Source organism: Jaculus jaculus, chromosome 6 (assembly GCF_020740685.1).
Source record: "Jaculus jaculus isolate mJacJac1 chromosome 6, mJacJac1.mat.Y.cur, whole genome shotgun sequence".
In the NCBI taxonomy this organism is placed as follows: domain Eukaryota; kingdom Metazoa; phylum Chordata; class Mammalia; order Rodentia; family Dipodidae; genus Jaculus; species Jaculus jaculus.
In genome coordinates, this window is record NC_059107.1 from 40,644,431 (window position 1) to 40,671,870 (window position 27,440).

The 27,440-nt window shown below is 38.5% G+C and overlaps 1 protein-coding gene across 4 annotated transcripts in view; it reads right to left on the reverse strand.

The window, feature by feature from the left end:
* Nek10 (NIMA related kinase 10) overlaps nucleotides 1-27,440 on the reverse strand; it is a 172,176-nt gene that overhangs the window by 83,688 nt on the left and 61,048 nt on the right. For 3 of the 4 annotated variants that reach the window (XM_045152443.1, XM_045152445.1, XM_045152446.1), the window contains 16 exons: nucleotides 25,724-25,765; nucleotides 22,573-22,651; nucleotides 21,359-21,426; nucleotides 18,364-18,443; nucleotides 17,733-17,819; nucleotides 14,522-14,746; nucleotides 12,210-12,349; nucleotides 10,725-10,786; nucleotides 9,319-9,396; nucleotides 8,398-8,462; nucleotides 7,345-7,447; nucleotides 7,128-7,256; nucleotides 6,392-6,529; nucleotides 5,082-5,127; nucleotides 2,727-2,848; nucleotides 1,929-2,031 (listed from right to left, as the gene is read on the reverse strand). In XM_045152443.1, the coding sequence (XP_045008378.1) occupies nucleotides 1,929-2,031; nucleotides 2,727-2,848; nucleotides 5,082-5,127; nucleotides 6,392-6,529; nucleotides 7,128-7,256; nucleotides 7,345-7,447; nucleotides 8,398-8,462; nucleotides 9,319-9,396; nucleotides 10,725-10,786; nucleotides 12,210-12,349; nucleotides 14,522-14,746; nucleotides 17,733-17,819; nucleotides 18,364-18,443; nucleotides 21,359-21,426; nucleotides 22,573-22,651; nucleotides 25,724-25,765 (1,567 nt within the window). The remainder of the gene's footprint in view (nucleotides 1-1,928; nucleotides 2,032-2,726; nucleotides 2,849-5,081; nucleotides 5,128-6,391; nucleotides 6,530-7,127; nucleotides 7,257-7,344; nucleotides 7,448-8,397; nucleotides 8,463-9,318; nucleotides 9,397-10,724; nucleotides 10,787-12,209; nucleotides 12,350-14,521; nucleotides 14,747-17,732; nucleotides 17,820-18,363; nucleotides 18,444-21,358; nucleotides 21,427-22,572; nucleotides 22,652-25,723; nucleotides 25,766-27,440) is intronic. The other variant, XM_045152444.1, reaches the window with a different exon arrangement.

Consider the following 27,440-nt stretch of genomic DNA (forward strand, 5'->3'; position numbering starts at 1 on the left):
CATCTCTCCAGCTCAGATTCTTTCTTAAAATAATATTTTATTTATTTGAGGGAGAGACAGAGAGAGAAAGAGAGAGCAAATGGGCATGTTAGAGCCTCCTGCCAGTGCAAACGAATTCCAGATGCATGTGCCACTTTTGTGTATCTGGCTTTACATGGGGATTGAGAAATTGAACCTGGGCCATCAGGCATTAGAAGCAAGTGTCTTTAACCATCATTCTTTCCATCCTGATTATCAGATTCTTCTAAAAGCAGATAACTCAGCTTTAGATGTTGTTATATGTTATATATGTTATATATAAGCATTTAGGGCTGTGGTATCCAATGTGGGTACCAATCCACTTGGGATGTAGGCAGTCAGGACAAATATTAACATCTTTTTTTAATTTTTAAGTTTTATTTATTTATTTAAGAGACAAAGACAATGGGTATTTCAGGACCCTTAGCCACTGCTAATAAACTGCAGATGCATGCACCACCTTGTGCATCTGGTTTATGTGTGTACTAGGGAATCAAACCTGGGTTCTTAGGCTTCACTCACAGGTAAATACCTTAACTGATAAGCCATCTCTCTCACTCCACTATTTTTATTTTTAACTGCATCTCTTCATGCTTTATTTCTATAGATCTTATTGTGTTTTTTAGGTCTTTGTAAAATAATGCATGTATAAGCTTACATATTTTTACAGTATATTCACAAAAAGTATTTTACTGTAGGGATGTTAGGATAAAAACTACATAGAAGCCACAGATTTAGGGAGGGAAGGTCGTCTCTCCATTTGTAACTAGGGGGCCCACGGACAGTCCATGGGAGAAACACCAATGTTCATAAGTGAAGAAGACAGAAGGACATTCATATATCATTCTAAATCAAAAAATTAATTTATTATCAATAATTGAAAATGTGAGGATAAAAACAAAGCTTCTGATTTGTAAAATTATCCAGTGTTCTGCAAACTTGCTACAGAGGAAAATTTTAAGAAAAGTTGTATGTTGAAATATACTAATTCTAATTCCTGTATATTTTTATTGTTTTATTCTTTCATTTTTATTTTTATAAGAATGAGAGAGCACATGAGAGAGAAACAGAGACAGAGACAGAGACAGAGGGAGAATGAATTGGCATGTCAGGGCCCCCAGCCACTGCAATCGAACTCCAGATGTGTGTGCAACCTTGTGTACATGTGTCAGCTTGTGCATCTGACTTATGTGGGTTCTGGGGAATTGAACCTGGGTGTGTAGCTTCACAGGAAAATGCTTTAACTGCTAAGCCATCTCTCCAGCCCTAATTACTGGATTTTTTAATAGTTCTCAATAGGTACATGTGTCACCCATAATACATGGAATGTGATAAAATCGTTCAGAGCAATGTGCTTACATGGTGATCCTACAAGATTTTGTTGGTGAGGTAGTATCTACAGAAAGAAAAAAAAAACTCAGAAACTGCTCATTTAGGATTAAATGTTCAAGCATCCTAAAACAGCTTTAACCTCTCATATGAGCAAAATTCAATGCAGTGACCTGTTCATGAAATGTGGAAATCAATTAGAATTGAATATTTTATTCTTTTGAGACAGGGTCTTATGCAGCCTAGGCTGGCCTCAAATTTGCTACCTAGTGAATGCTGACCTTGAATTCCTGGTTCTGCTACTCCTTCTTCCAAGTGCTGAGGTTACAGGCATGAGAGAGCATGCCTGGAAAAAGCTAGCAAAACTGAAAGTTTATTTCTTCAGTCACACTGGCCAGATTCCACACACCAACAATCATACGTGGCAAGCACCCCTCATACTGAACAGCTCAAATAGACAGTATTTCCATCCATGTTAAAAAGCACTACTGAAATACTTTACTATTCTGCAATAACATTCTACTCTGGAAAATAATTCAGAAATTCATTAAAGTTAAAAGTTTTAGTGTTTTCATACTTACTAACTGTTACTTTGTCCTTATCCCCCAACATAATGTTGTTTGGCGTCAGGTCTCTATGGACAATCCTTTTCTCCTTGTGTAAGTATCGGAGGGCTAAGCACAGCTTGAAATAAGGAGGAATGCAAACTTTATTTACTTTGTGATTTTCAACCTTGACTTTCAACCTAAGGGGATATATAATTGCCATGGAAAAAACCTCTGGGCAGGGCTGGAGAGATGGCTTAGCAGTTAAGCACTTACCTGTGAAGTCTAAGGACCCTGGTTTAAGGCTCGATTCCCCAGGACCCATGTTAGCCAAATGCACAAGGGGGCAAAAGCATCTGGAGTTCGTTTGCAGTGGCTCCCCTGGCGTGCCAATTCTCTCCCTCTTTCTCTCTCTCTCTGTCATTCTCAAATAAATAAATTAAACAAAAAAAAATTAAAAAAAAACCCTCTGGGCATGTTTGCAATGAGATCTCTAGACTGAATTAATTGCAGTGGGAAGACACCCTCTAAATGTGGATGTTACCAATCCATGGGGTGGAGTCCTAAAGGAGAAAGTGAGCACAACTCAAGCATTCATTTTTCTCTGCTTCTAACTGCAGCTGCTTTAATTTCCTATGGCCATGCCTTCCCCACTATGACAGCCTGTACCCTTAAACTGTAAGCCTTGAGTTGCTTTTGTCAGAATTTATTATAGCAATGACAAAAGTAATTAACACACCCAAGGTTATATAACAAATGATGACTACACAGCACTAAGAAATGAGCTCAGAATTGTGCTGTCTTAAGAAAATTGTAATGAAGAAACGTGAGTACCTGTATAAATATTTTCCACAGTCTTTCTTCAGTAAAATGGTGTTGTTTTTCCTTCAAAGAACTAAAGTGCTCTCCAAGTGGGGCTCCTTCTATCAGCTCCATAACTATATACAATCTGTCATCTGTGCAAAATGCAAAATAGGTAACAGAACTTTAAATTTAATTTATAATCTTGAAAAACAGTAACACTAAAATTAGAAGAGGGATCCACTGAACTCTGGGTGGAATGCAAGGCACAGGTCTTGGACAGTCGGAGCCCAGCATCAACTTCGCTTCCAGGCATTCCTTGTGGTCTAACTTCGTGCAGTCAAGCACTGCCATCGTCTGTGTATGCCACAAGAGATGGTGAGCAGATGCCCAAGGGATCAAGACAATGGTCCCTAGTCACAAGTCACTGGAGAACATGTAAACCGCCTTGTCTCTCATCAGTGAAAATGTACCCTTGGATCAAATCAGACATCCAGAAAAATAATTTAAGCTATATTTTGTTGTCTCATAGACAAAATCACAGAAAATTACTTAGTAATCATGCCATGGTGGGGTAATGACATAGGCGCACATGTCACACATGATCAAAGCTGCTTTTATATCCCTCACAAGCAAAGAAAGCTGGAATTCTGGTTCTGCCCTTATGGATATGAGGGTCTCATTAACCAATGGTACTTATTTCTTTGCTTTGGGTGTCAAGAAATGTGAACTTTCTATTTCCCACACTAAAGCCAATCTTAACTATTAGCAATGGTGTGTGGTGTGTGACATGTGTCTTTTGTGACTTATGTAGATATATAAACATACATATACATATACATACATACATACATATATATACATACATATATACATATACATATACATATATATATGTATACATATACATATATATATTTATATATATATATATATATATATATATATATATATGTAAAATCACATACACAACAAAAGAAATGGAACTTATGCCTTTTCCATTACACCATCTTATATTTCAGCATGCACTTATGCACAGCATTCTTCCTTCTGGTTGCCTCGGTATTTTACAACATGAATAAAGCATAATTTAAATAATTCTCCTATACATAAACATTTGTAGCTTCAAATGTTTCATAATTTAAAAATATTTATCTCCAGGCTGGAGAGATGGCTTAGCGGTTAAGCGCTTGCCTGTGAAGCCTAAGGACCCCGGTTCAACGCTTGATTCTCCAGGACCTACGTTAGTCAGATGCACAAGGGGGCGCATGCGTCTGGAGTTCCTTTGTGTCTCTCTATCTGCCTCTCTCTCTCTGTGTCCATCGCTTTCAAATAAATAAATAAAAATAAACAAAAAAATTAAAACTATTTATCTGTACTGTACCATAGCTTTTAAAAAATAGTCTCATCTTAGTGCGCCTGAAGCTGTGTCTTTAGTATAAGTCAGATGCCAACCCTTATCTCTTTTTTAGGATATAACTAATGGTTAATAGGCAGAGTTCCCTTTGAGTCATCTAGGAAATGGAGTTAGTAGAAATCAGGACAAATGCCACAAGGTTTCTTTCTTTCTTTTTCTTTTCTTTTCTTTTCTTTTCTTTTTTTTTTTTTTTGTTTTTTGTTTTTTGTTTTTTGACATAGGGTCTCACTCTAGTCCAGGCTGACCTGGAATTCACTCTGTATTCTCAGGGTGGCCTTGAACTCATGATGATCTTCCTACCTCTGCCTCCTAAGTACTGGGATTAAAGGCGTGTGCCACCATGCCCAGCTTCACAAGGTTTCTTAATCACACACTAATAAGGAAATAACAAGCAGATCCCAACAATTATTGCCTAGTATTTCTTTCTAATTTACTTAGAGATTTATTTTGAAATTTTATGTGTCACAAATCAATAAAACTTATTTCATTCTATTTTTAAACAAGTAACTGAACTCAATCTTCTCTCAAAGACAATGAGAAGCAAGCCTATGTGCCCACAGAATCAACTTGGCTCCATTGCCACCTAATGGCACTTACTTGAATTTCATGCAGAAGGCAGTGGGTGGAAAATGTTACCTGATTCAACACAAACTGCTATAGCTTTGCCCAAAACAAGCCAGTGTCCTTTATTTTTCTTTTTTCAATAATCCTATCAAGTGATTTTTGTGTAATAATTGGCAGCAAAAATTATTTTGGTTTGTAGTGTCTTTATATACTGTGAGAATCTATAACTGTATTTAGGTCATTAATTATGTCACAATTTCATTGGACCAGAAAGTGATGCTTGAGATAACCCACTGTTATGTTAACAATGAAAGCACTTTAGAAGGTTGAATTTATTTTCTGACATTCTGAATATATGTAAGTAAAAATATATATGTTTCCTTCATTAGAATAAAACTCATACTTACTTTCCAAAAATGTTTTGTAGTAACGTACAACATTGGGATGATAAAGCTATAAGAAAATTTAAAATATATATATTATGCTACTTCAGGCAAAGTTTCTTATATACTATGTAATTTATAAAACTAATAATTTCAACATAACATCTGAGATTTTTATGATCCTAAAGAAACTTGTTTATGAATTAATCTGAAAATTGAAATCTTTTACATGCCTATGTAAACAAGTCAAAAACTGCTGTACCTCATAATTTAACCAGAACAGAAAATTATATAAAGAGGGTTGCTCAGGGACTCATTGAACACACTCTGCCCCATTACCATGGGCAGAGTGCACAAAAAAGAAAACAGAAATGAAGATAATTGTGTGGAATATATACATTCATTGCTCTTTAAGTCTCTTCCAAAGGGGAAATTTAAGTAATATTTGTGTTTAGTTGTACTTTTCTGTCTTTCTATGTTATCCACAGTTATCATCCTGAAATTGAAATAATCTAATAGTTATTAGTGTTACAATCTATTGTAACTTAGAAACTGATATTTCACTGTAGGTTTCAATGAGTAAAGACCATATTCACTATTCTTTGTGTTCTAGACCAGATGCAGGCAAATGTGACTGCAGAGAACAGAGGGCAGAAGCAGAGAGCTCTCCATTACTGGAAATGAGTATACAAGGGCATACATACCTACACAAATGTATAAACATACACACATGGGCAAAAAACAGAAATCCTATCTCACTTTTGTCATATCTGCTCTTTCTCCCCAAATAAACCTTCATAATGTTAACTGAGCTATTACAGCATGCCAGAGTGTAATAATAATCCCAGCACTCCAGAGGTAGAGGCAGGAGGACCGGGGATTCAAGGCCATTCTCAGTTACATAGTGAGTTCTAGGCTGGCCTGGGCTATGTGAGACTCTATCAAGAAAGAGAGAGACATTCACATGTTAGACTTAATAAGCTATATTTGAGGAGCTTGGCTCCACTTGAAAAAAGTTGAGGAACTTTCCCTTATATCCTTATGCATGTAACTAGGTAACTAAACACTGGATATACTTACAATGAAGAGATGGGATTTTGTATATGATGTGCTCTGATTCATAAGCTTCCAAGGCCCTTATATAAACTCCTAAGAGAGTTTCCATGGCTTCAAGACATGCTTTAGGAAAAACACTGGTAAAAATATCATTGGCCTAATATCCACTATTTCACACTGAGCCAGTTCACAAATAGCATGGACATGAACAGCATGAGAACACAACTTCAATGACACTTATTTAAGGAAGGTATCTCAGAAACAAGTCAAATATTTACCTGTTCCTTAATTATTGTCAATTCAGAAACAATATTCTTTACACTGCTGTCTCGATCTTTTTTATCCTTTCCAAATACTGGGTTATGTAAATTGACCTCTTTCATTGCTAAAAGGTTTTGACCACTACGTTTTCTAACCTAAAATAAGAGGACAAAATAAAATAAAGAAATCTGGTAAGAACTGAAAGGGTAATAAGACAAGACAAATGAACTACATTAACAAGATCACATGGCTAATAAAGTAATACAAGTATTTAAAATTTCCAAGTTCAGCTCAAAACTCTGTATGTTCTTGTCCCACCTACAATATCCAGTAGTATTTTGCTATGCAAATACAGAAATAGTAGAATAAATGCAGAAATAACTCATGCATTGGTATAAGCTATTTTGATTAATTTTCTATGACAAGTGAAATGTCTTTTCTCTTAAAGTCAGAGACCAGCTAGCTACTTGAGATGGAAGCATCAGTGTAGCTACTGATCCCTGTCAGACAAAGATACACACACATATATAAATATACAATTATATATTTATTATTGTACAATATATTAATATATTAATTATTATTAATATCTTATACTAATAAATCAATATTATATTATATAATTTTATATATATATATATATATATATTTGTTTCCAATGGTAAAAACTCCAGCTAAGGTGATTGTTGACATGAAAGTGTGATTTCTTCTTTGTTTTGAAGTATCAGAAATATTTCTCATAGGCAAAGTCACCTTATAAACACAGCCAAAAGCTCCACTTCCAAGATGGTCCAAAACTGCATAGTCACTTATGTATTTCAAAGGAGCTTTCTTCTGATTAATGCTTTCAATATTCTCAGCAATTTGCTTCAGTTCATCCTCCTAACCAAGCCATAGAAAGGAGATGTGCTGTTATAATTCTATCCTGATCACAGAGCCACCTACCAAAAGATTTAAAACTCAGGCTTACCACTAATAAATTCAACTGTGATACCAATTCCTCATAAGCACTGATGTCACGAACATAATGTCCTATGTCAATGAAGATCTCAAACAAGTCAGTAGGGAAGAGTCTATAAGGGAAACACATACTCAAGATAGAGCTTGGAAACAGCAGGTCATTTCTTCTCTTTTGTAGTTCACTCACCAACTAATTGTATCCAACAAATGTAACAGCCTTAGGTCATGAGTAAGGTTGAGGAGTGCCATATAATACTCTCTAGCTTGAAAATAACAGTCTTTGGAAAGTAGGCATAAATAAAGAAGAGAGTTCTGAATATCTCTACACAACAGTATGCTATGGCTAACAAGTACTTCATGCTTCAAATATTCAAGAGGTGGGTCCTATGTAGTATACTTTCAATACAACAAAGAATGGATCTGACACAAACTACATCAAGACCTTTTAGTCATATATGTGTAAGTACAGCTATTATGCATATTAGAAAAGAATAACTGTTGGATGTTTAAGGGCTCAGAACATCCATAAAACCATTTGATATAGTCCTATTATATTAACTCTAGGAGGCAGATATTAAATTATTTTTTAAAATATTTTATAAAAATAAAAATACAGGTAAATGGAAAATAGAATTATACATTTCTGAGGTACAAGTTTCAAGGGCTTTTAAAAAAATGTTTCAGTTCATGAAAATGGACAGCTTTGGGCCTCAGAATGGAAGCTTATGATCAACAATTAATTTTACTTCATTTTTCTCTAAATTCAAATGTCATAGGAAAATGAGTAGCACCACAAAGTGATCAAGCTTTCTGGGAAAAGGATCTTATAAAGTCCAGAAGTCCCTTATCAATTCAATTCTGGTGAGAGAGTGGGTCTAGATTTGGGCTGGTCTCACCACCACCTTGTAATTTCCAGTGCAGTAATGTGGCTGCAGAAGCTCCATTCTGCTTGTGAAGTCTAAGGCAGAAGAATGGTTTGCCTGAGTTGGAAATATGCAAATAGCTTCATCCAGCCTCATGGTCTCTTCAGTCTAGCCATCGCTCACATTCTCCCAGAGCCTACCTTTTAAAAAGTGGTCTGTTTCTTTCCATGCTGAAGAGAAACCGCAGCGCTCTGAAAGCATAACACTAGGGAGTAAAAGAGACCACGAGTCTTAAAGGGCAGTTCAACAAATTAAAGTACTTCCAGAATACAGCCACCAGAAAGCAGAAGAGCAGTGGCTTTATTGTGAGTGGCTGGCCTGAGCCAGAATCCACACTGCGAGTGAAAGCAGAAACCCCTCCCACCCTGGGGTAGGTCTCACACAGACACTGAAGCATGCTGGGCATGAAGACTTTGTCACTCCTTCCTTTCTAGAAAGTACAAAATGCTGGGAAAGCCAAATTCCTGAAGATTTCTAGGAGCTTGGGGCTTGTTTTGCTCCTAGCCTGCCATGAAAACCTTGGTATTTATATGGCTTCTGTGATGATGACATGCGAAAAACAGCCACAGGCACACTGGACTCAAACCTGACAACCTCTCTTGAGTGAAAGTCCTAAGCATTCTCCAAATAGAACAATCAGTAGTTCCTCAGACAGCCCTTAGAAACAGGCCTGTGTGCTTTAACTTGGGGGCTGAGAACCAAACCTCAAACTTCTGCATGGGGAGGGGGAGAAAGAAGGAGGGAGGGACCTCAGCCTGCAGGTGCACCTTGTGACACTGGCCAGCGATGAATGACCAAGGTCTACCAAGTGTGACCTGGGATCATTTCATATAATTGGTGATCTGAAAACAGGAGCACAAACAAAACTGACCAGAGCCTTGTGGAAAACAGAGAAGCAACGAAGCTGTTTCCATCCAGACTCCATTACCAAGTACCTCCTCTTAAGCCATCCTCATAGGTACCAGCACTAACCTAAGACACTGAGAACCACACATTCGCTTATCAACTGTTCCCCCAGAATTCATAGTTCAAAATTAAAGAGCAATAGATATAATTATTACCTGTAGTAGATTAGTTTTTGCTGCATTCTTTTGTTTATTTGGTAAAATTAATTTTGCTATTGTGTATATACCATTTTCCTGGGAAAAGAAAGAGGCATGGCATCAGTCTACTGGTGACAATGCCCAAGAGGGGGATAAGCATTCAGGGTAGTCAAATGGCCCCAGAATTAGAGCTAATCAGTAAATGTTGGTGGACTTTGGAAAATTTAAATAAATATTATTGAACAATACTAAAACTGCCAATGTAATACTGTACTTTTAGATACAAATGAGCCTAAATAATCTGAAATTTTCAACTGGCTGAAAAGCTAAGGTTATAATTAGTCAACTATATAAAATTGAAATGATTTAAATACTTTAACAACAAAGAATGGTTGAAATAAGAAGGGGCAAAATAAAGGAACTCAAAATTTTATACTTCAAATGTAAACTATAAAGTAATTTCTACCTTTCTATTTTTGATAATTTAAGAACACATATAGGTTAATTGGTGTAAAGAGTTAAAAAAAAACAAGAAAAATGTCAAAGAACAACTTTATAAGGAATGAAAGTTACCTGTGTAAACCACATATTTTTCAACTTACAGTCGTATGCACAAGTATATTTGTGGTCTCTCATATCTGTAGGCAGTTTTGTCTATCTTACCATATTTAATCTTTCTAGATACACTGTGGATTATTTTATAATTCTGTTTCATTCACAAGAAAACTAAAACTAAGAGAAGAACAGCTATTTTTTCCAAGAGCCAAGCCAGCAAGTAAAGGTGGTAAGAGATGAGCAGGACTGACTCCTTGCAGCCGGGTGCACGTCCCTGCTCGCCACGTGACCCGCGCTCACACCGCCATGCGTTGATGACGAAGCTGCATTCGCTGACCCTAACCTCCCAAAGAACTTTGCTCCACACAATTCAACAAAAGGGAATTATCACAATGGAAACTCAAACCAGGGTTGTACGTGTAGATGCACATGGTGACTTGTTTACTTATTTATACTTACATGTACATGCATACATACATACATATAACTACATATGCAAATGGTTAATTTATGAATTGTACTTTGTGAAATAGTTTTTTTTTTTTTTATTGGCAGCCAGTGTTATGTGTAGTGTGTCTTGGTTGCCTCTAACTGAATAGCCTATTATGTCCTTAGATAAAATGAGTGTAGCCCTTAACTCACTGCCTCTGATAAAGGATAGTCTTTGATGCAGGGAAGAAACATCAACATCAGTTAGCTACAGGTCAGTCTGTGGTAAGTCAACTGAATAAAAGAGAAAAGACAAAAATACTGAATAGAATTCTATAAATTAAATATGAAATGTCAAAGTATTTTAAAACACATGATAGGGTCTCAAAACCAAGAAGAGAGGTAAGGCACATTACACTGAAGGATCACATTGCTCTCACCTGAACCACCTGGTGGGCATTGGTGTCATTGAGTGCCAGCTCAGTGAGGGCAGCACAGCAAGCTGAAAGAGAAGCAAACAAATGCAATACAATCCCCAGTGCTTGGCATGTGCCCAGGTGCTCAGTAAATGCATTTACACTGATGAATAAACAAATGACTGTTTTAAACATATTCCCCAAATCCTCATGATCAGTGAATGTTCTACAAATCCAGAGAGGTTAACAGACTAGACCATAATGCCAGTCAGAAATGGCCAAGAGGTTAATGGTAAATCCTAAGTTCTGAGCAGTGCCATCCTGGCTCCTTGCAGCTTTATAACACCCTCTTAACAGTGATGTGACAATTATCATTAGCTTTTCACATGAGCAGAGCTGAAGCTGGGAGAAGCTGAGGAACATGGCCAGGACCAGATAAGCTATCAATGCAGGTGAGTGAAAAGTCAGACCCTGTGCTAGCTACTTATCTGTCATGGTTAGGTATAAAACAGACAACATCAAGTAAATCCATATGATGTGCAGTTCCAGAAACTCTCTACATACCCTCCAGCCAGCTGTATATACAGGCTGTCATATCCTTCCCTGGGATTTGACCTTCTTACAGCCCCTACACATAGGTGACCACTCTTCTGACTTCTATCACTACCAGTTGTACCCACTCTTTGAGAGCACTCAGAATACCAGGAGCTCTGAGACTGACTAGATTGGGCCTCATAGGGGAGCTTCAAGAAGGAAGCCCAGCCTGAACCCTGCACTGAGACAGGCCCTTCTGAGTACATGGAAATGGCAAAGGAAAGGAACATAGTTTCTTGTCCTCACAGGTCTCTGAAGAAATACCTCCATTCTTCAGGAGAAAGTACGTGGGAACAAAGCAGGGTTACCTTCTGCCCCATTGCCCATCACTCCTGCCCTCTGCCATGCCTGCTCCCCTTTCTCAGAAGCACCAAGGACTTCTAATGGCCCACAGAGCCCTGCTTCTTCCTCAGCCGCTCTAGGTCCCAGTTGGGCCAGCAGCACTGCACATGAGTCCACTGATCCCAAAGGCAAAGTCTCCCTTGAGGTGCACGTGCTGAAGTGAGCTCTGCCAAGAAAAAGGCCCTGAAGCAAAGCTCCCACTTGGGTGAGAACCCACATAGGTGCCATCTCTCTCTTCTCCTTGCAGCTGACACATAGGAGACAGGGAACCATGTTATCTGGTGAGATGGGATGTGCACGGAAGTAGGACTCTCCAAGACCTAGGGAACATGATTCGAGGCCCAGATCAAGCTGTGTGCTGTAATCTAGCTTTATCAGTAATTAGGCAAATGTTCTCTATCTCTAATGTCTGTTTAGAGCCTGCTAGTATAACAGCAGTACCTAGAAGGTTCTAGTATTTACATCTATTTCATATTACAAACTTGTTATCCTACAAAGTATAGGATCAAGAAATAACAGCATAATCAATCATGTGGCATAAAATAGCAAAACTTAGCAATATGACACAGTTACCTGCTTGGAGAGAGGAAGTATTTTCTTGTATTTCCCGAGGACTTAGATCTTCTGACAAATGCAGCTGTTGGATTCGGCCTGCGGCATTAGCACTGGACAGGCTTCCAATGGATGAACGATCAGAAACAAAATTTCTGTCCCTGTAGAAGAAAAGTAACTGCTCAGACCATTATCTGTTTTCCTTCATGGTGCATCCTCTCTTGTCCCATTCAAAATCTTTTCCTCAAATACAGTGACATGAAAATATCACAATGAAATCCATCATTATGCTGGCTAAGTAAACAATAATTTTTTTAAAAAAGTAGTAATAGAAATCTTTTGCCTTCCATGGGTCAAAAGGTTTTCTACATTATCTTTATTGTATCACACATGAATCCAGCTATAACTGAGTTTTGTTTATGATGTAATTTTGTGGTGATGACTATCATGACAGTCCCTACCCAGCCCTTGCCATGACAGAGGGACTCCAGACTGTCCTGCTCTCACAGATGAATTCTTGTTCACAGTAGTCCTCACTTATGTACATCGTGCTCATGATTCTCTGAGTTCTTTCTTAGTCAACTCCAATCCTGCTGAATCTTGGGAACATCTTTCTATTATGTTTTCAAACTGTTGTTTTTTAATAATTTCTTCCCACTATAGGGACAGCATTGAGGATATATGGCTGGCCATAGCTGCCATATTTTAAATACTTTATTTATTTATTTATTGTAGAGAGAGAAAGAGATAGAGAGAACAGATGCACCAGGGCCTTCAGCCACTGCAAAAGAACTCCAGATGCATGCACCACTATGTGCTTCTGCCCTATGTGGGTTCTGGAGAACTGAACCTGAGTCTTTAGGCTTCACAAGCAAGTGTTTTAACCACTAAGCTATCTCTCTAGCCCATAGCTGCTATTTTCTGTCTCCATTCTGCTGTCTCTTCCTCTGTGGCACAGCACTTTTGAAAGTCTGCCCTGTACTTTGTTATATTCAGGTTTTTCTTTTTCTGGTCCTGTGGTCAGATTGCAGTCTATGGGTCTTCCTCAAGCGTAATTTTCTTTCTTAGCTGCAACTTCCTCTCTTCTGCAGTCTCTCACCTCACCTTCACTCACAGCTTATGAACTCACATTCCACATTTGTGTTCTATGTATCCAGCTCACAGTAGAGATCACTATGACTGAGCAGGAGCACACCTTTCCTTGGAGAGAGCAGGTGAACAGACCTACATGGGTTTCCTGAAAGATTCTCTGAGGGGCTGCCGGGATGACTTAGCACTGAAGGCATTTGCCTGCAAAACCAAAGGACCCAGGTTCGATTCTCCAGGACCCACATAAGCCAGATGCACAAGGGGGTGCACGTGTCTGGAGTTTGTTTGCAGTGGCTGGAGCCCTGGCACGCCCATTCTCTCTCTCTCCCCAGCCTCTTTCTCCCTCTTTATCTCTGTCATATTTTTAGAAATGCTCTGAGGACCACTAGCCAACTGGCAACTTGTTCCCTAACACCTGCTTCAGGAAGCCTCGGGGGCAGGCACTGAACTCATCAGAAAGTGTTTCTACAGCTGGGATCATCTTCCCAGAGCACTGAGATGCATTTAGCATCTAATGAGAGTTGATGAATATCATCTACCTAAGGAAAATATCTCTCATGTCACACCATGGACACAGGTTGGAAAATGACTCCTTAGACATGAAAAAAACCTCTTTTCCATCAAGGATACAAAAGTTATATCTTGAGCAAATGAGGCAAAGAGGCAACTCTAGGTAATAAAAAGTTTTGTCTTTGAAACAGTTCTTAAGCATTAAATAATTTCATTTTATCTTTAATAGTTGCTCCCCAAGAATAATAAATGATAAGCACAGTCACCACTATCATCCTACAAACAAAAACATGCAAGCAAAAACCCTTCAGCAACTGTGATTCTTTAGATCAAGGGGTGAGCCACTATGTGATAAAAAGTAGTGCATCTAGATCAGGGCCAAAATATGGTGCCAATTCATTAATGACATTTTCTCTTATTTTAAATGAGACATGAGTTCCTTTACTATAGATCTGCTTTTCTTTCTTTCTTTCTAAAGATAAATGAGACACATATCTTCACACAAACTTATGAGTAAAATAGGTGTTGTATTTATTGGTATTTACTGACTCAAGGGAAAAGTGGCAAAGCAGATGTTTTTCTTAGGTCATTAGACTTCCATGAGGCATCTGCAGACTGTTGGACTCCTTCATCCTTGCCTGTATACTGTAGATGGCTTATGAAAAGGAAACTCCAGATCGAAGGGACTGAGATGACCATGTCTCAGGCCAGGGAAAGCCAAAGCCTCCACTTACCCTTGTAAAATATGCAGGAGCTGCTTGATGCCACCCCAGATGCGGATTTCCACGCTGGTCTCAGGGTCCTCACACACCTGAACGAGAATCCAGACGACACTCCAGAGCAGCTTCAGGTGGTCAGAGTGGAGCAGGCTGAGCAGGATGGGTATGCCCTCGTACAGCTTCACCTGCTCCTTTACCTGGGATTCGGCACAAAGCAGGCGCAGGAGTTCTGCGGTCAGTCTGGTGCAATGAGGATGAAGGAAAGAATCATAGCACTGTAAGTCAATGACATCACAGTTGGACTGGAGCTAAAATCTCTAAATATAAGACAACTAATACTTTCTAAGTCCCCACTTTGGCCAGACCAAATCCCAATATTTTCAACTTTGCTAGCCATGCTACGTCTGTCAAACTACTCAGCTATGCCAAGACAGCATGAAAACAGACATAGGCAACACAGAGAAGTGAATGGGCATGACTGTGTAACAATAAAGCTTTATATACCAAAACAATCAGCAGTCAAAGATGGCCTGTGGGCTGATATTTATATATATATAATTACAATGATTGTAAGGGGGAGGTAATATGATGGAGAATGGAATTTCAAATGGGAAAGTGTGGGGGTGGGGAGGGAGGGAATTACCATGGGATATATTTTATAATCATGGAAAATGTTGATAAAAATTAAAAAAAAGAAAAAAGAAAAAAGAAAAAAGATGGCCTGTGGTTGTAGTGTGCTAAGCACTCTTGCCAAGTTCCTATACACTCACTGTTCTGGTCAAAAACCTCTAGTGACCATCAAGTAAGAAGTAAATACAAACCATGTGACCTGTACTGACTAAGCTAAAGATAGGATTACATAAAGCCTCATTCTAGTCTTCAAAGCTTTAATATGTTGTTACAACCAGAATGCTTTCATAAAAAAAATAAATAAATGTTCAGCACTTGGGAGGCAGAGGTAGGTGGATCACCAAGAGTTCAAGGCCACCCTGAGACTACATAGTGAATTCCAGGTCAGCCTGAGCTAGAGTGAGACCTTACCTCAAAAAACCAAAAAAGAAAAAGTACAAAACCCCATACTGTGGGCTGGAGAGATTGCTTAGTGGTTAATGCACTTACCTGCAAAACCAAAGGACCAAGGTTTGATTCCCCAGAATCCATATAAGCCCGGTGCACAAGATGGCTCATGTGTCTGGAATTAATTTGCAGTGGCTGGATGCCATGGTGTGCCCATTCTCTCTCTCTCTCCCTCCCCCTCCTTCTCTCTTCCTCTCTCTGCCTTTGTCTCTCAAATTAAAAAAAAAAAACACTCCATATCACAAGGCTATTAGGTACAAAGTGATTTGTGACTTTCTGGTAAACAAAATGAAAATTAGAAAGCCGGGCGTGGTGGCACACGCCCTTAATCCCAGCACTCGGGAGGCAGAGGTAGGAGGATCGCTAAGTTCAAGGCCACCCTGAGACTCCATAGTGAATTCCAGGTCAGCATGGGCTAGAGTGAGACCCTACCTCAAAAAATCAAAAAAATAAATAAATAAAAATAAAAATTAGATAAAGATAAAAGGTTCAGCTGAGCCATGGGCCACCATGATACAGGTGTGACCCTGAATCATCCTGACTCCCCCAAAGTCATTTGTTCCCAATGTTACAAACACTCTCCAGGTCCTGGCATCATTATCGCATAGATGTTGCCCAAGTTCTCACTACGCTGTACATAATCTCAAAGTCATTAATCTGCTCTATAAATCTGTTCTGCCTCTTACATAACTCCCGTCTGGACTCACACTACAACAGCCTTTCAATTCCCCAAGCCAGAGGACTGGGGGCGACCTGAGACACTTCCTCTTCCTTCTCCTCCCACAGTTGCCATTGTCCTTCTAGAGCTCTAATTCCCTTTATTTCCTAGAAACTTCTGGGAGTTCTCTTCTTGAAGGTCAGGTAACTAGCTGAACCACTGCTCCCTCTGCCCATTGCAAGCCTTCATCATACCCACGGCACGAGCCTCTCCATCTTCCATCTCCAGTGTTCACAGAGTTTTTTTTTTTTTTTCTTTTGCCCTGAACCACTTCTTCATGGTTCCTCTCCCTTCTCAACTTTTTTCTCTGCTCTGGTATTAAGAATTCATGTTATATGCTCCCTCTAGACACAAAATGGCATGGATATCCATGGCCTCACAGTGCCTGACACTACCTGCACAAGACCATCATAAGAGGAGGAAAAGATCATGCAATCAAAATTAAAAGAGAGACTGATTGAGATGGGGAGGGGGTATGATGAAGAATATCATTTCAAAGGGGAAAGTGGGAGGAGGGAGAGTATTAACATGGGGTATTTTTTTATAATCATAGAAGTTGTTAATAAAAATTTGGAAGAAAAAAAAGAATTCATGTTATGCCAAGAGTGGTAGTCAAGCCTATAATCCCAGCACTCAGGAGACAGAGGCAGGAGGATCACTGCAAGTACAAGGCCACACCACACATTCTGATTCCCAACACCTGATGGAGTATGATACATTATCTCTGGGTGGATAAGTTCGAATAACCAAATGGGAGCAAACAGACTCTTGTCTATAGCAGAGCTCTTAGAAGAGTGCTAAGTCAGCTTTGAAGAGGAAGCCCAAACCATTACTTAGAATTTCTGTTACCTGTCTTGGCTCTTTAGAAAACCATGGTTTAAAAAGAGATATGTCCCCTAAACACTACCCAGTGGCTCTCTGAAGACATCATCCTCTAGAGAAAGATGCTGCTGAAGCAGAAAGGAGTCCATTCCACTCCAGATTCTGTTCTGACAGGTGATCATAAAACAAGTCAGTCAGTATTCTAATTTATTTTACTTGCTTGAACACAATTTTTAGTGACCTCATCACTTATTCCACACATAAATCTCAAGTTACTAAAAACAGGGCCAAATTAAAGTTTCATTTTATTTATTTTTATTAATTTTAATAATTAATTTTATTTATTTTTGTATTTATTTAACAAGTGCAATAACATGAGCATTAATGATATTATCATAAGATGATAGAATTGGATTCTATGTCCTGATCTAAATGTAATACAGGAATATATCTTTCTACTAGCTTCTACTAGCTTCTTCCTATGAGTTTAAACAGCCAACCACTGCCAGGCTGACACATGGTGTTTAACTAGCAATACAATAATATGGCATAAGAAAAACTGAATTATCATTAAACATAAGATATCATACCTATTATTAGCAAACCTACCTTTTTGAAAGCAAGTCATATTCATGCAAAATCATCAACAGATTTTCTACAATGTTGAGCTCACTTATCTTCTCCCTACATTCTGGGCTACAAATTTGAAAATATTAGTAACTACTATAAGCACATCTTACTGATCTACTTAACTCATAGTCTAGCTTTTATATTATCTTGTGAAAAGTTGTAAGGGAAGACAAACCAAAAGGAATTATGTGCTGTTCACAAGAAAAGCAATGATCTATATACTTGTAGTAATTTTGAAAGTAGATACTGTTCACAAGGAAAACAATGATCTATATACTTGTGGCAATCTTGAAAGAAGATGCTGTTCACAAGGAAAGCAATGATCTATATACTTGTGGAAATTTTGAAAGCAGAAGTAACTGAGGGTTGGATGGAAGGCAAGAGAGACTTCGAGCAGTGATGTGTCTTTCCAACTTGAGTTTTGAATGGATGTTTTCCACCCAGGAACATTTTCAACTTATGCTAGTTCATGTAGCTGTAGGTTTAGTTTTATCCTGTATCTTTTTTTTTTTTTAATTTTAAGCAGGTGACAAAGAAACTGATCTGTTTCTCTCCCGCACCTAAGTGATTGCTGAAATAGAGGGCCTGGGAAGCTAATTAATATGCTTACCTTTCTGCTAAACTAGCCAGCACCAGAAGAGCACCCAACAGCACATTAGTGTCTCGGGCACCAAGTAAATTTACTAATGTCTGGAAAAAAAAAGTTTAACTTCATAAAGATTCTTGAATAGTATAATGCTTCCTTCTAAAGATCACAGAACTAGCCATCTTTACTGTTGTTCATTGGATTCTTTTGTTTTGATTCATTTTTACATACATAGGTACACACACAAGTAGAATCTATTATATAATTATTATACAATGGTATAATATATTATTTATTTGAATCTTAATGTATGTACTACAACTTTTCTATGGTATTAAATATGTCTTTATAACATAATTTTCTCATAACTGGAGTCAAATAACTAATTATGGTATGGCTTTACTTAGAGAAAAATGAAAACTGTTATTACCTATCCAGCTGTGTGTGTGTATGTGTATGTTTTATTTTGGTAGTCAAAATCAAAATGATCTAAAATCCTTTGTTAAACATTCAAAGTGTCCAGTTCTTTACCCAGGGCAGAGGATTCTTTAGTGTGGCCCTCTGTAGCCATTCCTCCCCGGACAAGGAGGGCAGGGTAGCTAGGCACAAGACTATAAGTTTCTCAATACTCCTTGTTTTTCATGGGCCTAATCACTTTTGGGGGCATTTTTGACTCCTCATCTGAGAAAAATTAGAAAAGAATGGTACAAACTATAATTCTAGTAGCAATTGGTCATTAGGAACTCACTATAAGCCAGGCACTATAAAAGGACTTTCTAAAATACAGAAATACTTTTCAACAGAATATTTAAACTTTTGTCTTTCTTTCATATTAAGTAAGTATTCCATTTGCTCTCAACTTTCTAACTATGTTGATAGTCTCAAGCATAATACTAAATAATATTGAGGCAGGACAGGGATACACTGAAAATTATGGAAACATCAAAGGAAAAGGGACCCCTCACATTAGATTCTAATTGAAGTCTCTAGCAAGCTGGAAAAAAAAAAATCCCAGTAATCAACAAATCAACATTTGCTTAAGGCTTTCTCCCTTACCAGCTATAAACCTACAATTTTCTAAGAAGCTTGTTAGAAACTCCACTGACAGATCTGGAAATTCATATGCTATACAGCTTGTGCAAACCTTAAGTGTTCTTAATTTTAGATGATCATATTGTAATACTGTTAAAGGCATCTTTGGAATTACCATGTAATTTCAATTTCCAAAGAAAGGAACAAAGGAGAGGCAAGTCCCCTAAGAGCCTGGTGAGCAACGAAATTCAGAAAAGTTTTAAAATTCTGTACACAGGCACCACAATGACACCTGAAGTGTAACTCTCCCTTAGAGAAGCCTATGTCCATACTCACATGTATGGTTTCACTCTCTTAAGTCTATTTCTTTCTAGATAAAAAAATTACATTTGGAATGCAAGAATGAATGATACCTAAAAATTTCTGTATGCCAACTAAAAACACAAATCTGCTTCATACTGGAGAGTTCTGAAATTCTTTCCGCATCAAAGCCATGAATCTTGGTTTTCCTGAGTCAAAGTTCCTAAAATAATAAGGAAACTCTTCAGACTTCTGAGGGTGACGATGTGGGGCTGTGTTTCCTCTACCACTGATATAATGGCGGGTCATCTGGGATCCAGCTATAGCATTGTTGGTGAGCTGAATAAAATGTTTTAAAATATCTTTAATAAAACTCCAATTCTGCTTCATAATGGCTAATCCTCAAATTATTTTCTGTATCAAAGCCATGAACCCTGGGTTTGCCTGAGTCAAGGTCCCTAAAAGATTAAGGGCTGCTTCTCAGGCTGCTGAGGGCGACAGTGCGAAGCTATGTCTGTCTCCTCAACAGCACGACTCAGCTGGAAGTCTTTCTTATTTTGTTGTCTTCCCTGAATTCCCACTAATGCAAGTTATCTTCTCCCTAAAATGTCAAAACTCAGAGTCTCCCCAAAACACCTACCAATCCACATGCTCCAGATCAGAGCTATAACCTATGTGATGACTGCTGGAATTAGGTTTTATCTAGGAGGGAGTTCTAATCATATGTACCTCCAGGCTTTATACTTTATTATATTTTAAATGAAGTTATCATTGTCTTTCACTTCCTTTTACAATTTCTGACATGTCCACTTACTACCTTAGTGGTAAATTTTCTTCAGATCCTAAGCAACACCAATGAGATGGATGACTATTGAAATAAGGAATGTACATAATGAAGATTCATCCTCTAGACTACAGGCTGCATGTATTAACACATTTTAGGTTACTTCAGTCCAATATATACTAAAAAGTTGCCTCTTGGGGCAGGAGAATTCAACAGGCTACTGAAACTGACTATATAGTTACCAACTAAACAGTTTTGCTATAAACATAAATTCAGTCTGTTTTGATTAAGCCTACAGTTTCCCCCTTAAAATATGTGTTTACATGTATATGTGCAAGTGTGTAATTGTCTACAATGCCAGAGATAAAACCCAGGACCTCACACATTCTAACCTAGAGCTCTTTCTCTGAGTAATATCCTCAGCCTCTCATAATATATTCTTTATCCATATTCTTGTAATATTATGTCATTATGTTGTAAGTCTGTATCACATGAAATTCCCTATGTTCAGCTATTTCTGACATAAAACAATGGTAACTTTATATGATTCAGAGTAACAATGCCCCAAATGACATATTAACTTTTATAAGTACACATATATGAATTTATATGCTGACTAATTTATTCATAAAGATAAACTTTACACATAGTCAATTTTAAAACAACATTTAAATTAAGTTATATACTTTGTTGTCATTAAATGGCACAGGAAAACAAAAAAAGAAAAACCTTCATGTACTGTGTCTTTATTTATTCCTTAGGCTAGTAGAGAACATTGGAGTATAGTCAGACAGTCACAATTTTAGGCCAGGTAAGCAGGTTTATGAATTATGTCATGTATCTTGACCACAAAAGCTCTGAACTTGGGGTGTAACCAAATCGATGCTTTCCAAGCCTACTCACTTTGTGGGCTCCACTTGAAGTGACCCATTCTCTTTGGTCTTTCACAGCAGCAAGTTTTTGAAAAATATCTATAAAAGAATGAAATAACTCAGAGAGAGAAAGATCCAGAGACCAATGGAGGCCATAGTCATAAAACCCAAAGAACTTAAAACTAGTGGGCAAACATCAGAGAAAGGGCAAATGGAAACACTCATGAGAGTGGGGAAATTTCCCAACCTTAGGGAGGACCCCTCAAGTTCAGCCAGTAGAGTAAAATATGGAAATAACCATAAATGGCAAACTCCTTCCACTTAATTTGAACAAGTTCTTGGATGTAATCACAAGTTCAAGGTTTGTCCTTTTAAGACAGCCTCCTCATAAACAGTTCAATTTATGAAGAGGAAAAGAAGAGAGGTCAGCCAGTGTTAAAAACCTGGCAAGGTTCCTCTGCTGAGGAAAGCAGCTATCATCAAAGTAGCACTGAATTTCAACAATTAAGCTCAGCCAACAACCATGGGGACCGATCTGCTTTCTCACAGACCATGGTGGGAGCCCACCTGGAAATAAGTCTGTAGCTTGCTGCACCTGAAAGGGAAGAAAGATGAAGGGACTGGGAAGAGGGTGAATGTGGGGAGGAAGGTGGTGGTTAATGTAGAAGGGGATGGAAAAAGGTGGGAAGGTGGAGAGGGGATAAGAGTGGAAAAAGGAGGAGGGGGTAGGTAGAGGGGAGGAGAAATGGAGGAGTGGGAAGACAAGGAGAGCTTCGGAGCCCAAGGGGCAGGGTATAGGTGGACAGCAAGAGCAGAGGCTCAGAAAGGCAGGCAGAAACAGGGAGAAAGCCTGATAAGGTCCCACAGGGGCGAGTGAGTGACTGGCCACACTTCACTGTCTTCAGTGAACTTCTCATTTTCATGTTATGTAGTCCAGATAGTCCAAACACTAAGTGAGGTAAGCTATTAACAAAATCCTGGAATGAAGTCTCTGCTATTTTAACAGAAATTAAAGAGGCAAAAATATTTTCATCAAGCGCTGCTTTCATGGAGGCCCCCTTGTTGCAAACAAACTGGGATCGGCCAAGAACTAGAAGCTAAGGTCTTCCTCTTGGCAGTGTTTGCCTCAGCTGTCACAGATGGTGAGTAGAAACCAATGCTCTCTGTACTTTCTCCCACTACAAACACCAAACTGTTACTCCCAGAAAGTCCACGAGGTTGGCTGTGTCGCCCACAACGACTTACAAGTCATGTTGACCAGCTTGTCCACGCTGTGCTGCTCCTCTGCATATCCCAGGTACTCGTTTGCCACGATCTCCATGTACTGCAGGAAGGACCAAACCAACACGCCGCTCACCAAAAGTGCACAAGCAGGGAAAAGAACGTGCAGTTCTTAAACACACTGTAGGTGGCACAAGGGAGCCACTGTACTTGAACTCCAGTCATGTGTGCCCCTTGGGCGACCTTATGTGCTTGCGTCACTGTGCATCTGGCTTGTGTGGGGGCTGGAGAGTCAAACATGAGTCCTTAGGCCTCACAGGCAAGTGCCTTAACTGCTAAGCCATCTCTCTAACCAGGTTCTTTCTTATATTGCATGCCCTGAAGTTGAGGGAGGGAGTGACTATCTGAAGACTGAAACTCTCAAATGACCCCCCAAAAACTGTAAGTGAATTATTTCATCATCTCAGTATCCAACCATAAGAGTCATGTAAAAAATACATGTTGGTTTGTGGGGAGGGGATTGCTATTGTTTCATGTATGTGTGTGCAGTGTGCATACATGTGTGAATGTCACATGTGTGTGGAAGCCAAAGGTCAATGTTGGGTGTCTTCCACAATCATTCTTTATTTTATTCTTTGAGACAGAATCTCTCCCTGAACCTAGAGCTCATGGATTCAGCTATGATACTTAGCCAGTAAGCTCCAGGGATTCCCTGACTCCAACACCCCAGCTGGGATTTCAGGCTTGCCACATGTACCACAGTGCCTGGCATTTTATGTGGGTCCTGGAAAGCCACAATCATGGCTTCATTCTTTTTTTTTTTAAAAATATTTTTGTTGTTTATTTTTATTTATTTGAGAGTGACAGACAGACAGAAAGAGGCAGAGAGAGAGAGAGAGAGAGAGAGAGAGAGAGAGAGAGAGAGAGGGAGAGGGAGGGAGAGAATGAGTGCGCCAGGGCCTCCAGCCACTGCAAATGAACTCCAGATGCATGCGCCCCCTTGTTCATCTGGCTAACATGGGTCCTGGGGGCGGTTCTTAGGCTTCACAGGCAAGCGCTTAACTGCTGAGCCATCTCTCCAGCCCTCATGGCTTCATTCTTATGTGGCAAGCATTTTACCCACTGAGCCACATTCCTAGCTCCAATATTTTAATTCTTTGTTATACCATTTGGTAAAAATTTTCTAACACTGCATATATTTTATTAATCTTATATTTTATAATATTCAAAATTACATTTAACTCTATGAATGCACATATTATTATGAATAAAATAGCTATTCTAATAATTCTTATTAGTAAGTGATTATAGTAAGAAATGGGTTCAAAGAACAACAATGGCTATATTACTGTAGAAGTTAAAATGGACAAGAAAATTCTTTATACCATAATCTTATGAAATATCAATTCCTTAAATTGCTTATTTTAAATTTTATTTATTATATATTTGTAAGCAGAAAGAGAGATAAATAGGGAGTGGAGAATGGGCACACCACCCTCTTGCCACTGCAAACAAACTCTAGATTCATGTGCCACTTTGTGTATCTGGTTATATATGGGTACTGGATAATCGAACCCCAGGATTTGAAAGCAAGCACCTTTAATTGCTGAGACTTCTCTCTAGCCCTTAAATTTCTTAAAAACAAAAATTAAAACAAAACCAAAAAAAGGTGGGCATAATGGTGCATGCTTTTAATCTCAGATGAGGCAGAGGTAGGAGGATTGTAGTGAGTTTGAGGTCACCCGGAAACTATATAATGAATTCCTGGTCAGCCTAGGGTAGAGAGAGACCCCACTTTGAAAAAACAAAAACAAAAACAAAAAATAAATAAATAAATAAAAAAGAGCATCTTGGATTTCCCAAGAATGAGAATATAATAAACTAAATGTAATGCTGAATTTCCTTCATTCACTTTTCACTGCTGTGTTCAATATGTAAGACAGACAATTTCAAGCATAAAAAGTTCATAAAGTTCATCTTGTTCACAGTTCCTGAGGCTCTGTCTGCAGTCAGCTGGTACAGTGACTTTTAACCCATAGCAAGGCTGAAGCATCACAGAAGGGCATAACAGAGACAATGCTCACCTTGTGACAGGCGAGGGATAAAGACAAGGTATTTTCTCATGACTCACACCAAACCAACCTACTTCCCTCAGGTAGGCCTGATCTCTAAAGTTTCCACCACCTACAAAAATAGCTCTAACAGTTAGAGGCTAAGTATGCAACAGATGAGCTGGGGGGTGGGGTGAGGGGAGGGGCATTCAACCCATAGCACTGCCACTGGACATAATCTCCCATTAATCACCCAGAATGAGTTTTCATTATTATAATTATTATAAAAATAATTTTTAGCTAGGCATAATGGCATGTGTCTCCTTAGCCCCACATTCAGTAGGGTAAGCTAGGAAGCTTGAGAGTTCCAGGTCACTTTTAAACTACATAGTGAGATACCCGTCTCAGAAAAACAAAAGGATTAACAACTTTAAAAATAGCAGCATTATGGTATGTAAACAAAAGGTAGACTAAGTTAGAGGGAGGCCACAATGGGGGAAGGTTAAGAGAAAAGGAGATATATATATATATATATTTGATGCCTGGGCTGCTCTAACTCAATTATATAAGCATAAATTTTGTCTTTTCTATCAATAAGCCCAAATTGTTGAGTTGCTAAGCATATAGATTCACATTTTTACCATGTCTTGGTAATATAATTTAGGATATTATAAAACATAAGATTAATAAGATATATACAGTCTGTTATGAAAATGTTTAAGACAAAAAAGATCACTTTTTCTATTTATTAATATTCAACAAACAGTACTTATTGTTGTATAAAAATTTTTAGCATCTTCTTTTTCCCTCCATCAGATGACAGGTTAGCTAGCTAACCAACACCTATTGTCATTAACTAAAGACATGTGACTTTTTATAGCACTGCTTTGTTCAGCTGGCTGGGTAAAATGATACTGATATGCAAGAAAAAAAAGTTTGGGATCCTGCCCTGCCCTGTGAGCATAGCACCTCAGGACTACATTTATCAACTCTGTATTTCCCAACCCAAACAGGCAGCTAACACAAAGCAACCACTTTTTTTTAATCACAAGTATATTTAATCTTTGCCCACACCATGTCTCAGAATGAAAAAGTAAAACCAGGGATCATAGAAGGAATCTTACCTGAGCTAAGTTTTCAATCCCACCCAAGTTATGGAGTATTTCCTAAGAAATAAAAAACAAGAGAATATATTAAAGGATGAATGGAAATATATTTTACATGTGGATTCCTTACTAACATCATAAAATGTATCACTATTTCTAGAAAACCTACATTCTAAGATAAACACAGAATATTTCGTATTTGTAATTGCTACTACAATTAAGATTGTTAATGAATATGATGAATTATGTTCAGAACTTTGGCCTGCCTCCTTATTATCCGTACTCCCTCCTGTCATCAAAATCTGTTAACACTTGGGAAGAGCTGTTAGACACTGTTCAACGCTCTCGTGTTACAAATCTAGAACACTGGGTTTCAAAAAACAAATCATTTTTCCTAACAGAGCCTGGATGAGCACAGCATCCTCCAAATCCCAGGTCCTGCGTCCAGCTCCTTGCCCAGTGTGGTCCTTGAAAATGCAGTCATCACTTCTACAACCACCTACTCAAGTCACCCTGAGTTTGAGCAAGACCCCCCCAGGTGATTTGTTATAGTTTGAGAGGCCTTGCTTCAACAGACTACAGAACTTCTCAAAGTTATGAGTCCCATGAAACCCATATTTTAAATAAGTGTGAGCCTACTCTTTGTATAGGCCTCTAGATGCAGCTTTTAACCCAATTATCAATAAGTAGGCATTTCTCTGATAGTACCTACTTCTGAAACTGCCCTCAAAGTGCTAGTTAGAGAAGAAAGGAAGTGTAGGCGAAGGCTAAGTAAGGCATGAGTTTGGACCCTTTACAAGTGGAGTTATCCTTACTGACCTTTATCTGAAGGTCAGTGTGCTTCCAAGTACCCTTACCTCCTTAATCCAACCAACTTATTTCCTTACTTAACATGCACACAAGGAAGTCTATGAAACAAGCCTTATCACTCTCATCCTGTAACAGCACTGGCTGGTTCTCAAGGCTACCTGGGTCTGTTTCTTTTCTCAGTTCAATGTAAATTAGAAACCTTGAACATCCCTTGCTTTTAAGTATGAAGAAACATTTTTTACTCAATTAAAACTGTTTCTTTGTCCAGGCATGGTGATGCACACCTGGAATTCCAGCACTTGGGAAGCTGAGGCAAGAGGATGGTCAAGAATTTGAGGCTCAGGATACATAGCATATTACTGTCTCAAAAAGTAAAAAGAAAGGACTGGAGAGATTGCTTAGTTGTTAACGTTAAAGCACTTGCCTGATAAGCCTAAGGACTCAAGTTTTATTTCCCAGTACCCACATAAGCCAGATGTGCAAGGTGGCTCATGAGTTTGGACTTTATTTGTAGCAGCTAGAGGCCCTGATATTCCAATTCTCCTCCCACCTCTCTTTCTATCTCTCTCTTTCCCCAATATATAAATAAAAATAAAATTTTTTAAAAAGTAATAAAAAATTTCCAGAACTGGGCTGGAGAGATGGCTTAGCGGTTAAGTGCTTGCCTGTGAAGCCTAAGGACCCCAGTTCGAGGCTCAGTTCCCCAGGTCCCACGTTAGCCAGATGCACAAGGGGGCGCACGTGTCTGGAGTTCGTTTGCAGTGGCTGGAAGCCCTGGCACGCCCATTCTCTCTCTCTCCCTCTATCTGTCTTTCTCTGGGTCTGTTGCTCTCAAATAAATAAATAAATAAATAAAAAATGAACAAAAAATTTCCAGAACTGCTTATCAATTTGAAGCCTCATAAAGGTAGTTCACTCTCAAAGA